The sequence below is a fragment of the Elaeis guineensis genome, chromosome 2, assembly GCF_000442705.2.
Source record: "Elaeis guineensis isolate ETL-2024a chromosome 2, EG11, whole genome shotgun sequence".
NCBI lineage: Eukaryota > Viridiplantae > Streptophyta > Magnoliopsida > Arecales > Arecaceae > Elaeis > Elaeis guineensis.
In genome coordinates this window covers 98,491,759-98,508,288 of record NC_025994.2, presented here as the reverse complement: position 1 = coordinate 98,508,288, position 16,530 = coordinate 98,491,759, and the positions used below count along the sequence as shown (strand labels likewise).

The 16,530-nt window shown below is 42.4% G+C and overlaps 1 protein-coding gene across 1 annotated transcript; it reads right to left on the bottom strand.

Moving 5' to 3' along the window:
• Positions 1-409: 409 nt before the first annotated feature.
• On the bottom strand, positions 410-2,246 carry LOC140855737 (scarecrow-like protein 32). Its single transcript, XM_073252341.1, has one exon. The coding sequence runs from the start codon at positions 1,973-1,975 to the stop codon at positions 647-649; it is 1,329 nt and encodes a 442-aa protein (XP_073108442.1). The 5' UTR covers positions 1,976-2,246; the 3' UTR covers positions 410-646.
• Between the last annotated feature and the right edge of the window lie 14,284 nt (positions 2,247-16,530).

The following is a 16,530-nucleotide window of genomic DNA, read 5'->3' as shown; positions in this document are numbered from 1 at the left end:
CTTCAAATATTATCTTTTACTTTGTAGCAGTATAGTTATCAAATATATTTTTATTTTTTTTATTTTTATTTAATAATAATAATAAATAAAAAATAAAAAATATTTTTTAAAAATTAAAAATCAAAAATCGAAAAAATGTAACCAAATGCACCTTGAGACTATATGATTTATATAGTACGTTATCTTCGAAGCATCGGATTGGATAAATGAAAAGACAAGTAGCCACCTTCTGAGGATTTGGTTCCCAAGGCCTGTCGTGCAGCGGCTGCAGGCATATATAGAGCAAGTTGCTCTGTTGTTACTGTGACTCCCTAGGTGTCAGCAAGAAATTAACGAACCTAAAACCAAGGCATAGTTTCACTATGGACGAGGACGATAGATACATTCCTCCACCACTACTCTGATCATATATGGGCATTGCCAAGATAAGATGATCTCTCTACTGCAATTAAAGCTGGCCTTTTTACAAATAACAAACAAACCCGGCTGTTTTACTCTCTCTCTCTCTCTCTCTCTCTGGACCCCCCTCAAAACGCACACACCCCACCCCGTAGGCAAGGCCTACACCATTTTGTCACGGCTCTTGCATAGGACCACAGAGAGATGCCGAGCTCTCAATCTCTCCCATCCAAAGAGACAAGCCCCTTTATTCATCGAATCCATCCGGGACCCAAGCTGTGGTGAACACTGAGCTATGGCCTTTCCATGTGAGTACCAACATGTCTTCTTCTTTCTTCATACCCCACCCACTTGCATGCTCATCCAAAAGAAGCTTCACCTCCTTCACCGTCTCCTCATCGAACTGAATGCTTTGGAATCTTGCTCTCCTCATCCGTTGCATGAACCGAGCACCGGACTCCGACCTCTCTATCCTTCGGTCCCCCTCAAACCCTATGATATTCTCGATCTTCTGCCCGATGTCGGCCTCGTACTCCGTCTTCTGGGGGCCCTCCTTGGGCAAGAAGGTCTCGAGGGCATCAAATAGTATCCATAGATAGTTGAAGCATGCCATGATCCTCGAGGTGAGGCTGGAGGAGTCCAGGTCCGAGTCCTCATCAGTCACCGTCACAATCCGAGGACCAAGTCCGTGTATGAAGCCCAAGAACCCATCTCTCGACGAAGGGTCCCTTGTAGTTCCCCCCGACTCCTCCGGCAGGTACCGGAGCCAGCTCTGGCAATTCACGACCAGGGTCTCATCGTCTCTGAGCCCCAGCGATGAAGGATCCAATTGGCCCGATGCCAATTCCTGGCGAAAGCGCAAGGCGGTGTCGATACTATCATCGGAGTGCGCTGAATTGGGCTTAATCACATGGAACTCGAATGGAACGTCTCTGAACTTGGCAAACTTGGCCAGCCTTATGCCGACCTCCTCAATCGAGATATTGAGTGAGGGAGGGACCGGCGGCCTGGCGGAGGGGACGGTGATGCGGAGCGACGGGGGGCCCTCAGGTCTCTTGGCGAGGGCGTCGATGAGCGTGGGCCACTGCATGCAATGGGTGATGCCAAAGTCGAGCACATGGACCTTGGGCCTGTCCTGCACCGCCTTGAGGATGACGCCGTTGGAGGCGGAGAAGCCGAAGCGGTGCCACGGGGTGAGGTCGACGTAGCCTGCGAGCTCCGTCACGGTCATCGGCCGGGCCCGGGCGAGGCCCGTCGCGGCGAAGGGCATGGCGGTCGGGCAGAGGCTGGAGGCGCGGGCGATGAGGGCCCGGAGGAACCAGGAGGTGAGCCTCTGGTTGGGGTCCCCATTGGGCGAGGCCACGTTGTTGAGGACCCACATCACCTGCTGCGCTAGGGTTACATCATTGGATTCCAGGGCACCGGCGCAGTGGAGGAGGAGCTTCTCGATACAAGCACCATCTAGGCTCCCAAGGCACCCCCTGAGGGCCCCCGGGAGGGAGCCCTGAGGGTTTTGGAGGAGATTAGGGTTTGGGAGGGAGATGGAGGTAGGGGTGCCCCTTAGCTCTGTCCTCATGGCTCTTTGATCGAGAGAGGGAGAGAAAGAGGCGGGGGGGGGGGGAGGCTAGGGTTTCACCGTATCCTTCACGTGCATGGGAGGCCCTTGTGTGGTGGAGGGAATGACACGTGGCGGGTGAGGGTTGGATGGCCGAGGATTGGGGAGCTAGAGATGTACCTTGAAGGGAATAGGTTTGCCGAGATGGGAGGGGGGCCGGGCCGTTGAGTGCTGGAAATCTCAAGAGGATATGGTGGTGAGCTTTTTAAATCTAGTAGAGTGGATGAGGGAGAGGGGATGGAGGGGGGCGTGCGGGTCTTGTTTAGTAGTCTCTACAGAAGTTTTGGGTCTATATATAGGGATCTACAAGGCCATTCAAATTTTGATAGGAATTCTAATTTATGGTGAACTTAGACAATAGAACAGTTTTAGAATGAAGGGTACTAGTGTTTTGCCAGAAAAGACAGGATACCGCATTTTTTTTAACTCATTAATCATGCAGCATGGATGTCTTCTTCTTCACCAAAAGACATTGATTGAGGCGTACTAAAAATACACCAAGTTGATCACAAGGAAGCTCAATCCATGAGCATAGCTAACCGGCCGCAAGGGCACCATAAGGTATCACATATTACATGAACCAACCATAAAATTTGAGTCAGATTCCAGCTAGTTCATGTATCGCGGATGGATAGCACAAAATTCGTTATTGTAGTTTAAGGTTAATATGCATTTCAATTCTTCCACAAGTGATGGTATGATCATGCACAATTAGACGAATCCATGCTGCCAAATCACTTTGGCTTATAACATGTACCATGACATGCATGTACATGTATGCCTTCTTTGAGTATAGAGTTTTCCTTTATATGTGGAGCTTAATTGATGGTATATCAAATTCTATTCTAGTCATAATTTTGCTCCATATGCAGTACCTCGTTCGTATTGTTGCTAAAAAACTCGAAGAGTTGATTCCTAACACGGCTATTTATTTTCATCCTCCTGACACAAGTATAACTGGAAATATGCAAGATTTATTTGACTCGTCCATCTGGTTGGGTCAACTTTGCATGCATATCTAAACTTGTACATTTATATGGATGGTCATTATATCAGTTCAAATTCTATATAAAATGTCCTTTTTCCTAGATAAGTATAATTAGGCGGCCTTTTTATTGACTTGTTAGTGACAAGACTTAGCTAGGACTTAAACTTCAATTTACCATCGAGTCATCCCAACTAAACTGAGAAATAAGAGTAGTGGAATCCTAGGGTTTTCAGAGTTCAGATTATGGTCAAAAAATAAAAAGCCTTGTGATTTTTCAGAATGCAAGCACACTATTAATGGATCTTTTGGTCTGGTGGACTCACACTAGAAAGCGAATGAAATGATTATATGCTTGCTAATCAGAATAAGACAAGTGATTAGCAATAAAAAATAGACTATTTTGGCTATTTTGCTCATTAGGTTGTTGAGATAAGTGTCACTGGTTTTCTTAATTAATTGAAGGTAAAGAATAGGCCAGAGAAGCTGTCCTAGCCGGCCTCTCCTTCGTCTCATGCTATTACAAGACAAAACCCAAGCTTAAAGTGTTAATTAGTTGGTGCTTCCTCTCTGAGCCTTGGGACTGAAAGGTAGCTGGCTCTGTGAGATGCCAACATACATCATGAAAGAGCAAAGAGTTGTTCTTTTGCTCCATGCTAGTCCAACAGAAAGGACAATTGGACTTCTTTTCTCTACGTAGCATGTCGCTCCTTGATTAATGATAGGCATAAGTGCAAGCTACCCAAATGATGACTTCATGTTGATTGATTACCTGGATATCTTAAGCTAATGAAATTGTTTTGTTGGGTTATGTGCACTTAGAAACTCACATTTGCATGGTCAAAGACCGTCCCTGTTCCAGTAAAGAAGGGCCAAAAATCATGATGATAAAATCATTCATTACTTTCTCCTAAAAAGAAAGAAAGAAATTAAATCACTTATTACTTTTTTCTCTTGGGCAAAATTGTCCGGTGCTATGTCACGTCATCCTAATTATTAGTTATAAGCTTTTTTTTGTCAATAATTCTTGGTTTTTGTCGAAATGGGTGCCAAAAGAAGCAGCCTAACAACATAAGTAACCACGTTGCATTATCTAATGCAGCTTTTCATTTGATTCTTACTGCATATTATCAACCGAGCTTTTTTCAGAGATCAAAGGCTTAGATATGTTGCCAACCAAAGAAAATTGTACATAATGGTTAATATACGCTCCAACAAAATGTTGGAATAAGTTCTGAACATTTTTTAGAACCTCATACACTAAAAGCCTGCAATTGATGGTGAGTGAAGTCCACAGCTTTCTTATGAGTAAAAAAGGGGGGTCCAGATCTAGTTGATAGCAAGTAGAAATTAATTAATTACTTTATTGTAAACAAACCTTATGCTTCTGCGAGGGCATTATTTTGGTCGGCCAAGGGGAAGAAGATGTTCTCATCCACTCTAATTCAGTCCTAGCAGTCGGAAAGTACATAAGAAGGCAAAACCAGAATCCCAAGGCGCACTTGTATGCGAGGTTTCCATGTGACATCTAGCATGCTCCGAGAAACCTAGCCTATTGAGAATATCTAAATTACTAAAACCTTGGCCTTCATAGATAGTTTAAGGAAATGAAGACAACATCAAACACCACCACTACATGAAACAATGGAAGGTCCAAATTATGCATTGATATTCCCACCAGAGCCTTGTTTGGAAAACTTTATTGGTGTTTTCTTTTGTCATTGATCTAGTACTGAAGAGATTAGATTAATTCAAAGTGGTACTTGTGCCACTTATGCCAAATAACTAATTAATATATAATTCTAGGCTTTAAATGTGATCCCTTCAAATGACTCTCATGCATTTGAATTGTGATGCGATGAGGATCTTCTGCATGTCTTTGCTATTTATATGATTCCATTTGTCTCAACATGGCATAATCTTGGACTTCATGTGACAATGCTGTGGTTTCATTAATTTGTTGTCTGATGCGATGCATGTTGATTAATATTCTGATAATCTAGCGTTTTTCTTTTTGAGGAATGCAGTAAAAATGCCACCACCGAGACATCTCTCCCACGGTGTCCAATTATACCGCTTCAATTTTACCCGACCGAACTCTGATTGACCTTAATAAGAGTGAACCAAGGAACTTTGAGCTACCAACACTACCAAGAGTTTGAAAAAAAGCTACTGTAGTTTATTTCAAAAACAGAACAAGCTAGTACAGTTGTACAATTGTGTGCAGCAGGACAGCAAGAGAAATGGACACACCATAGTCTCAAAAAAAAAAGAAAAAGAAAAACTAAAAGAAAAAAAAGAAACCATATGAATGAGAGTATAGATCCTCTACATGCACTATTTGCTGTGTAGCGCTTGATAGCTATCATTAAAAGATGGATAGCTATTTATCAAACAAGATGATTTTTCATTTCATACATGATGTGATATTACTGATAGTTGTCTATCTTTTGATGATGGCCATCGAACGCTCACAATATTTTATGGTACAAATCATGCACCACAAAAGATCCTCATGGCATGAACGAACCTATTGGAGTTGGATACATGCTACCGGTCATGCAATTGTCTCACAGCACATATAAAGTAGCTATGGCACTGTTGCACTTTGACCACGTGCAAAGTTTTCAGTAAGCCCTACCCAATGACTGAGCCAAACTAATATAAAACTAGGTACGGATCTAGGATTGGCCTGTTGATCTACCAACAGTCAACAGACATGTGTAAGTTCCCATAATATATGTGGCCTCTACTGGCCAAACCAAGCTTAGGCCCAGCCCATTTACATGCCAGAGTTAAAAACAAAACAAAACTGGGAGTTGCCTGGATGCAGGAGATTTAAGAGTTTACAGGGAAACGCGCGGACATGACTGCAATCGCATGGTTTTAAGCCTGTCCCATATGCTCCCTCGAGAAATTCTTTATGCACCGTGGTTGGGTGGTGTAAAAAATTTAATATAAAATATATTATTTTATATAATTAATTTATATAATTATTATTTTCTAATATATATTTAATGTTTACAGTTTTATTTTTTATTTTAAAATTTTGTATGACAAAAATATCTCAATTTTTTGAAAAAAATTATGACATCTTGTGGTATATTATGACTTCTTATACGCAGGATGTCATAATATAATCCAGAAAATTATGATATCCTGTGCATATTATGATATTCTGCATCAAATTATGATTTTCTGCATGCGGAATGTCATAATAAAGCCCAAGATATCATAATATAGTCCAAGATATTATAATATGAAATGAACATTTTTGTCCAACCACTTTCAATGCACATTTAATACCTATAATTTTACTTTTTTTATTTAAAAATTTTGAATGATGAAAATATCCCTATTCTTTGAAAAAAAATTATGACATCCTGTATATATTATGATATCCTGTTGATAAAAATTATGATTTTTTAAACGTACAATGCCATAATATGGACATAGGATGCGATAATTTTTTCAAAAAATTGAGATATTTTCATCATTCAAAATTTTAAACCGAAAAATAAAGCTACAAATATTAAATGCGCGTTGAAAAATGATGACTATATGGATTAATCGGACAATATAGTATGCTTCATATTGAATTTTTTACACTGTCCATGGTGCACAGAGAATTTCCCATGCTTCCTCTCGGTCAAATGAGCCCAAGTTTTTTAAGCCAACCACCGGACACATGAATACGTGCACTGACGCACAGCATTTCGACCGTCCTTAATGGGTCGTGTTGGGCAGAGCTGTTTCTAATCTCAACCCGGCCCAATTCGATGAACAGCCTGAGCATTTAATCTGTTGGATGGATGTCTGATCAGGACACCACCTCCCAAGACCTTTTCAGTACCACACGATGCAGCAGGAAGAAAGAAGAAACAAAACAAAACAATCAAAATACGCGAATCAGCCACAAAAGGGCTCGCCTCCACGGGACATGCAAACTTCATTATGAAAAAAAAAATTACAAAAAAGATCTCACCCTCAACTCTCGTACACCCAATTTCTCTCTCACTAGAAGTTTTCTTCACAAAAGCTCTCTCTCTTGGAAGACCCCCTGAACCCCTGAAGTACCTGGCGTCCGCTGTCCAGGAGCCTCCTGCTCCTTCTCTCTCAGTGCTTCCACCTCTCTCTCTTCTCTCGGGCTCCGTACGGCTCCGTACGACGGTTTGTAGCAAAACCAGAAGACCACACACCACACAATTCACTATTCCTGGCTTTTTATAGGTTTAAACATGACTTAGATTAGGTTTAGGACTCCTTAATCAACCCAAATCAAATCTCAGGCCGTTGGATCAAGATCGGGAGTCACCTACGCCGTCCGATCGCACTCTGGTCCACGGAATAATATCGTGGACCGTGTGAAATGCATGGGAAATGCCCACGCGATCCACAGGTCCAGTCGTGGATCGGGCTACAGGCCTAGGCAAGGCGCCTGGGCCTGGGACGGCTTGCGCGCGCAGGCCTGGGCCACGCCTGCGCATGGGCCCGTGCATGGGCTGGGCCGCAAGCCCGCCTGGGCCGTGCGCCCGGTTGGGCTGCGTGCTCGCCAGGGCCGCGCACCTGGGTCGCACGTCCCGCGCGTTGGCCCCGCCTGGGCCGCGCACCGCCGCTCCGCCGGCCAGCCGTCGGTGGTCCTTCGCCGCCTCGGATCTCGTGCCGACTTCAAAAGCTCGTATCTCCTCCATCCGAGCTCCATTTGGGGTGATCTTGGTCTCGTTGGACTTCATTTTTCGTCGCGAACCTTGCTGTGGGCTCAATATGGGCTGAATCTCGAGACATCAAATCCTAACAATCTTCACCTTGACTCGATATTCGGACTCCTTCAAACTTCGAGAGCTTCTGGATCTCCTCGCCCTCATGCCCTGGGGCAATCGCCTGCTGATCATGGATGGGCAAACATGGGAGTCGAGCCAGGCTGCTCGATCCCATCTCCGTCGTATGCTGTGCTCCTCCTAACCTGAGACCTGCTCGGGGCATCGTCATGCAGCAATAGGAATCTCACCTTGCAACGTCGCCTCTCATCCTCCCGAGTCTCCTGTCTCGTGCCTGATCTGCCTCCTGGAGCTCCACCTCGCACTGAGCTCTACGTCAGGTAATAATATCCTCTGCTCCCCTTCTTCCCCTCCAGCACAATCCTATCACCGCGTAGCACCCTCAAGATTCCTCCACCAGCTACCGTCCTGTAGCCTCTCGAATCCAGTCTACTAAGTGAGATAAGATTCCGTCTGAAATCGCGTATGTATCGGACCTCTTCCAATCTCCTCACTGCACCATAATGTGTCTTCCAGCTGATCGTCCCAATACCTCTGATCGCACAGCTCGATCCATCCGGCGATATACAGTGCCCTCACTATTCTCTAGGGAGTCAAACTGCTCCTCTCTGCAACATACATGATAGGGGCATACAGAATCTAATATCCACTGCTGGGAAGAAGTAGATACCTCATCAGATATCTCTAGGACATCTCCATCTGAATCGTTGCTGGCCGTCACTACAGCAGCCACCGTCCGATTTTTGAGTTGAGGACAATCTCTGGCTAGATGCCCCAACTCCTCACATCGATAACACCTGATTTTGCTCAAGTCCCTCCTGGACTTGGACCGTCCTCGTTGCGATTTTCTGTCACTCCGTCTACCGCCTCCTGCTCCTCTAGAAGCCACCAAAGCTGAGCTACCGCCACCTGAGCTCAAAGCCGGATTCGCCCTCCTGAGAACCTCGTTCTAGAGTATCGTTGCGGTGACCTCGTCCATCTTGATAGTGCTCTTTCCCACTAGAAGAGCAGTCACCAAGGACTCGTACGAAGGGGGAAGCGACGCCAGCAAAACCAGTGCCCTGGTCTTCTCCTCAACATTCTCGCCAATGCTGAAGAGGTCGGTGAGGATCTTCTGGAAGTGGCTTAGATGCTCCTACACGCTCTGTCCCTCAGTCATCCGCAGTTGGTAAAACTGCCTCCAGAGGAAAAGAGTGTTGGTGAGAGACTTTGCCATGTACAACTCCTCGAGCTTCGACCACAGCACCGTCGGAGAAGTCTCGCTCAGCACATGAATCACCACCTCATTCGCCAGGAACATGTGGATGGTGCTCACCGCCTGCATCTGTAGCCGTTTCCAATTCTACACCTCCATGGTGGTTAGCTTCTCATCGTACAAGAAAACATCGATCAACCCCTGTTGGATGAGCACGTCCTTCACCTTTGCCTGCCATAAGAAGAAATTGCTCTTACCATCAAACTTATTGATCTCTATCTTGATTGTTCCTGTCTTCTCCATCTTCAGTCTTGCTCACCACCGCTGCAATCTGCGTCCTTGTACCGCCTTGCTTTGATACCACTTGTTGGATGGATGTCTGGCCAGGACACCACCTTCCAAGACCTTTTCAGTACCATGCGATACAGCAGGAAGAAAGAAAAAATAAAACAAAACAAAACAATCAAAATACGTGGATCAGCCACAAAAGGACTCGCTTCCACGGGGCATGCAAACTTCACTATGAAAAAAAAAATTTATAAGAGGAGATCTCATCCTCAACCCTCGTACATCCAATTTCTCTCTCACTAGAAGTTTTCCTCACAAAAGCTCTCTCTTGAAAGACCCCCTGAATCCCTGAAGTGCCTGGCGTCCGCTGTTCAAGAGCCTCCTGCTCCTTCTATCTCAGCGTTTCCACCTTTCTCTCTTCTCTCAGGTTCCGTACGGCTCCGTACGGTAGTTTGCGGCAAAATCAGAAGACCACACACCACACAATTCACTGTTCCTGATCTTTTATAGGCTTAAACATTACTTAGATTAGATTTAGGACTCCTTAATCAACCCAAATCAAGTCCCAGATCGTTGGATCAAGACCGGAAGTCACCCACGCCATCCGATCGCGCTCCGATCTATAAAATAGTACTGTGGACCACGTGAAATGCGTGGGAAATGCCCACGCGGTCCACTGACCCAGCCGTGGATCGTCCGGTCCACGGTAGATCGAGGTACAGGCCCAGGCAAGGTGCTTGGGCCTGGGTCGGCCCGCGCGCACGGGCTGGGCCGCACGCCTGCCTGGGCACGTGCCCGGGTCGCGCATCCCGTGCACCTGGGTCGCGCATTCCGCTCGCCGCTGCCGCTCCGCCGGCCCGCCACCGGCGTCTTTCGCCGTCTTGGGTCTCGTGCCGACTTCAAAAACTCGTATCTCCTCCATCCGAACTTCGTTTGGGGTGATCTTGATCTCGTTGGACTTTGTTTTTCACCGCGAACCTCGCTGTAGACTCATTATGGGCTGAATCTCAACGCGTCAAATTCTAACATAATCTTAGGTCTAAAAGGCAGGTCAAATTATTAGGCTAGCTTTAGTAAATTGGGGTCAGTGCCGTGCCGGGTCTGTGGCCACAAAGAAAGCTCAATCCTTGCCTTGGAAGTGGCCAGTGGTTGAAGCACGAAGAAAGGCAAGATAAGATATGGTGGCCGCCAACTTAATTAAGGTGTTGATATCCCACTGGCAGCGCATCTTCTATACAAACATTTTATAAGCAAGTGGGCAGAGAAGGTTGTTTGAAAGCCTCCCATCCATGACACTTCTCTATAAAACAAACGGCCCTCTTTTCCTCTGCACCTCGATAAGGAAATGATAACTTCAAATAAGTCAGTCTTGTATCTTAGTGGCTTGACTCACCTCCCATCAGCAAACAGAAAGGTTCATGAAAGGAGCTCTATCCAGTCCACTCTTTGTTGCAACTATACAAGAGGCTGCCTCTAAAGATGGGAAGGTTCATGAACGAGTGCAGCATTCCTTGGAGGAAAAAAAAAAAAGGTTGACAGATAGTGGCCTTTCATCCATGCACCCAAAAAGGTTCTGAGGATACTATATCCTCTGTGATGAGTGGAACTGCGTCCAAGTTGATTCGATAGATACAGCACAAGCTTCCAAGCGCTGGACCATATCGCAGCTCTTTTCCGCTAAATGTCTAGAATTATCGTCTTTAGTGACAGCGTATATTGTGCAATGGAACTTTTAGCACATGGAGATGCTCCAATGATGGTGCGCTATCAGCTATATATGTAGATAATTAGGTTCCGATAAAATGGAGCACCACACGTTGTTGGCCTGGAATTGCGTTCATTTTAGTGGTTGTGGGCTCTCAAAAGTCAGAACATCTGAGCACCTGTCGTTGCCGTGACAAAACGGACGAACATCATACCTCTGGGTAAAATTATATTGTTCAGAATTCCACATCCAACCACTATGCCACCACTTCACCAAAGACTGCACCTGGCAATAATATAATGGGCAACTAGTGTTTGTGAGATAACGTTTTTATCTCATGACAACGACGACATTTCTAGTTCCTGTATAAAACCAAGTTGAAAAGTATGAGCAATGATTCGACTAAGATTATGAAGAGTTCGAACCCATCTTCTGGGTGTATATATGTACTCTACCTTCGCAAGCTTCAGGGCCGGTCAAAGGCTTGCACTTGGACCCATTTATGCATGTAACTTGCCCCATTCTATGGATGTGAAAAATTATATATATATATATATCCAAGGTGCTAGTGGGAGAAATTGCACAATAACTAAGCTGAGATTAAATTTATGTAGATATTGGAAAGTGCTTATTGCGCAAAGATTCTCTGGGTAGGTAAGCAATTAAATCGAGTGATAAAATGCCCATTATGCATGACAGATCATGGCTCTCTGGAAAATCAAAGGAAATTTTTCTTAAGATCCATTTGGTTAGGGATAATTTGGCAAAGAAAAATAAATTTTATATTAAATTATCATATTTAGTATAAAAAATAAAAGAGAGAGCTAGTAAAAGAATTGATGGGCCTCATATTTATTTTTTTGAGAAAGAGTAAAATAAATATCATAAAGGTTGGTATTTGATATATTCCTGAGTAATGGTAATCCATGCATGACAAAAATATTCCTAATAAAACTGCATATGTAATCAATGAATTGGTTCTAATATCTTTTTAAATTTATTTAATAAATAATTTTTACAAAAAAAATTAAGATAAATATGACATTATGTAAAGAATTATGTGATTATAATTATTATATAAAAAATAATTGGATATGATAATACTATTCTAGTATTAAAAAATTATTTTATGTTAAATAGTATATTTATAAATTTGATCATATTTCTATATATATTTATTTCTAACTAAACCTAATAAATTTTTTTCAATATCATTTTTTAAAATAATTTTTTCATCAATAAAATGCACGTAGTAAAAATTATTTTTTTCTATAATTATTTTTTTAAATAAATAATTTTTAAAAATTATCAAATTATTTCATAATCTCATATATCCCAACCAAACTTAAGATTATACGATAGTAAAGGTGCAAAAGAAATCACCTTTTAAGAATAATGGTGGCAATTCTCTCACATATCATGAGAATGATGGAAGCGCTGCCCATGTGAAGAACCTGCAGGATACCTCTCCAAAGTTAAACATGTACGATACTCCCAATGAAAGATGGGTGCAGCCACTGGGCTGTCGTGAGCGATTGAGACATCATGACTCGTGTAATTCGGAGACAAGATCTAGAACAACTCGGAAAATCTCTACAGCTTTACACAATTAGCCCTTATTGTCCAAGCAAGGATTGATGCCATGGACCAGCTTGATAAGCTCTTCTTTGGACCATACTGCAGCCTTACAATTTTTCGCACATTGTTAGTTGAAAAGAAGCTTAATCAAATGATTGCCCGGAAAGCCATCAAAATTTGACTACGTCCCTGATTGGAGCAAATGAGTCTAGCAACCCTTGATCAGCACAAGAGTGACTAAGGAAATCTAATCTTTAGAAACGTAAGGTCATTTGTGAGCCAGCCCTGTACGTTAGCATGTTATCAGATTTTCTAGTAAACCGAAGGAAGAGGCCCCACTCTCAGGTCACCAAGTCACAGCTCTTGATTGATAAGCATGTCTGCCCTCTATAGGTTGGTTCATCATGCTGCAATGCTAATACTTGATGGGGTCCAGCAACATTTGTCGGGTCAAATTTGCACATCGATGGCTTGATGGATTATAACTCTTCAGATTCACAATCACCACATCATAAACTTGAAGCGAGATTTTCTGCGTGTGGTGGATCATCTCCTGGAGATCATGAGCTTGATCTTCCCTGAAATAAGCACCCATGAGTCTGTGGCTACGATCATTTCTCTCTGGAGCCTTCTCCATATCCATGCGCCCCTTGTAACCTCCCAATCTACTGTAGTAGCTAGCATTAAAATGTCACTGATGGCTGCCCAGACCTTATTCAGAAGATAATGGGAGCATCAACCATGGTATATTACCTGTACTCAAGCCCTTGTGAGTTCGACATGACATGGGCCCTCCAAATTCTCAGATAAATATCCAAGAGACCTCTCGTCACCTAGAACTTAAGGTTAACTATCTCACCTATCCAAGCTTCCGGCGTGTGCTTTTTAATAATGTTATTTGATTATGTTTTAATTGTAGTTAGTAGCACCAATTCTTTCTTAAATTGATACATTGAATTGTACCATGCCTGTCGAATGTCACAAGATGAGGTCAGGTCAAAAACCATAGAGATTGCAGCGCTCATTGGGCCAGTTGTAGACAATACATTGCCCGCATTTTCAAGGCGTGACAAGTTTGAAGACAATTACACCAGAAGTTGCCAATCGATGAAAAATTGGTTTGGCCCTGTTATTTGGCTTAACTCGTTGAGTGTAAAACACGTGGGCTGCTTGCGATAGAGATAGGATATAGAATATCACAAAGTTACAAGGGAATTGTCAGATTAATGGTGGAAGCATCGCAAAGTCCATGCTGATCTATGAGGTCCTTTTTCATCTTGATTTTTTTTTTTTTTTTTTTTTTTTTTTTGTAAATGTATGGTGTAAATCTATGGTGTGAGCTCGGTCAGACCTTCAAAATCCAAGAATATCTAAGGCAAGGTTTGACTATTAGTTCAATGTTAAACTATGATTTGTCTTTTTTGAGGGATTAAACATATGATTTATCAGTGTCTCCAAGTTTATAGATAAACATTTTTATTTTTTTATAGGTGAACTTACGACATGCCAACTGCTTAGCCACTAAAGTATAAAAAAATAAAAAGAAAAAGAAAAACCCGGCGTTAAAATGAAAATTCCTGTTCCTTCTACAGAAGACCTTGGAAGATGATGATCTTGATTAGCCCTTGATTTTCACTGTTTATATAAGCCATTATATCTATAAATAAACCCTTTATTTTCCCAACATGAGAATCTTTTGGATTCCTTCACTGAAATCAGAACTTAATCCTATTCAGGATGAGCAGGATACGTATCTCTGGGCCTTATCAGGACTATATAGAGCAGTTTATTTATGCTAAACTTCTAAAATGAATGAAGTCATATGTAAGCACGTGATTATAAATAAGGTAATACTTAATTGTTGATTTAGTGCAATCATGACACATATCACATTATTAAGCATCCTAGTTTGCTCATCTCACGATCTATCATTTGTCGCGCCAAAAGTTATAAAATATCATACACCACCACTTTTGCAGCAAGATGAGCTGGAAACAGGCAGAGATAGAGAGCAAGGTCAAATAATTTCGGACTTCATCGGTGAACAACTATTGAGTTGTAACCAAGTGGCAACCGCATATTCCTCAAGAACAACTAATTCACTTAGTTTATTAATAGGATAACCCCCCATTCCATTATACGCATTTTGTAAATTCATTGTGAGGGAGGTACCCAACAAGAAGTTGATTAGGTTATGGCACAAGGACTCTGCTGCAACCATAAAAAATGACCTCATCGTTCTCGTACTCTTGGAGAACTTATCTTAATTTTGATCATTCCTACCTCTACTTTAGTATCTCAGAATTAGGAGAACTATCCTTTCAGACAACCTCGGCGTATTGCTGTTATCTTTTTCAGTGTAGGTGAGCAAATCTAATTCTATGTTTATGAACATAGAATCGTCAATATAGAATCATCCTCAGTAACACCCAATTATTTGTCCTTTTATGTGGGGTTAACCTTAACTACTTGGTGTTAGATTTGTCCTTTTATGGGTGGGGGGTGAAGCAGTTGGTTTCGTACGGTGTGGCGTATAAAAATTTATATGTCAACCAACATAGAACAGAATAAAAGGAAGGTTGCATTAATATAGTAAGATGCTTCAAATCTAACGTAGGAGGCTAGGAGCAAAGAGGCCAAAAAAAATAAGGAAAGAAAAAGACAAAGTCATCTCTAACCTACTAACATGACAGCTCAGATACAAGGTCATCGTTGGAGTGGTGAAATAGGGGAATTAGGTCAGAGGACCTTTTTTTGAGTGAAAAAAAGAGAGGAATTTCGGAGGACTTGTTTTTCTTTTTTTTCCCGGCTGAAAACGTTTATTCATTTTCTTAAAATTTTGGAATTTCACTGCAGTTAGTGACTGACAGATAAAAATCACTAGCCAAAGCATAGCCCAAGCAAGCAAGGTCTAACCCGTTCCAGAAATTTTGATTTTTTATTGCAGGTGAAATGTTCAATTTTGGAGGCATCGTTTAAATTAATTAAATTGAGTAGGGGAAGTACCTTACTTCCTCCCCATTCCATGAAAAAAAAAAAAAAAAATTGGAGGCATCGTTGTACCCAGGATGGTTTGAAGACCTTTTGCCTGTACAACCCTTGGCTTTGCTAAACCAGACCACCTCTTTGCTTTTCTACTAATCCTTCCAGACAAGGATTGGAGCCTCATATCCAGTTTCATTTAAAGTTACAATTTCCTTGCCCTCTAATCAGTCCTCACGGATCAACAACAACGAGCCTTATTCAATAGAAAAAACAACCAACAATAGATATTTTTTTAATTTCAAGAAACTTAATCTGCCTAAGTTTAAGTTTTCAAAAGATCTGATTGACCTAAATTCCCTTTCTAAATTTCCAAATCTACGCAATCCTACGGGCAAGCTGCAACTCTAATAAGTCTTCGGTGAAGAGTAACCAAGAAATTCCATATACAGTGCAGAGCTTGAAGAAGTACTCTGTTGCGTATGGATATGGCTTGACAATGATATCTAACAAACACAATAATTAGCAAGCCAATTTGCCAGCTTTCTTTTTTTTTCCGTGAAAGTCAAATTGCCACCATGGGAGCTCCCCTTAAGACCCCAGTAGCCGCAAGGGAGTTAATTTCAGGACAAGCCCCGGCCATAACCCAGGAGTTGCCCACTTGATTGCCACTCGTGATGCACGCTCTCAGGTACGAAAGGTCCATTTTTTATTATTTTTCTTGTCCTCATCTACTTCCACGGACTAACATAAATTCGTAAGATTATTTGAACCAAAAGTAATCGTCGGCCATCCGATGATGAACCAACGGTGTGGATCCCGTATCATATATATAGATTAAAGCGCTTTCGGGTGGGCTATGGTTATCGGCTCCCTATTTAGTGTGGCGACGTTGGCTCTTCTTTTGAATTCCCGAAATACCCTCGTCAACTACCGTAAGGGAGGGCATTTGGGTCATTCCGATAGTCAACGAGGAAGCCGGGGAGCTCGTTATAAAAAGAACCA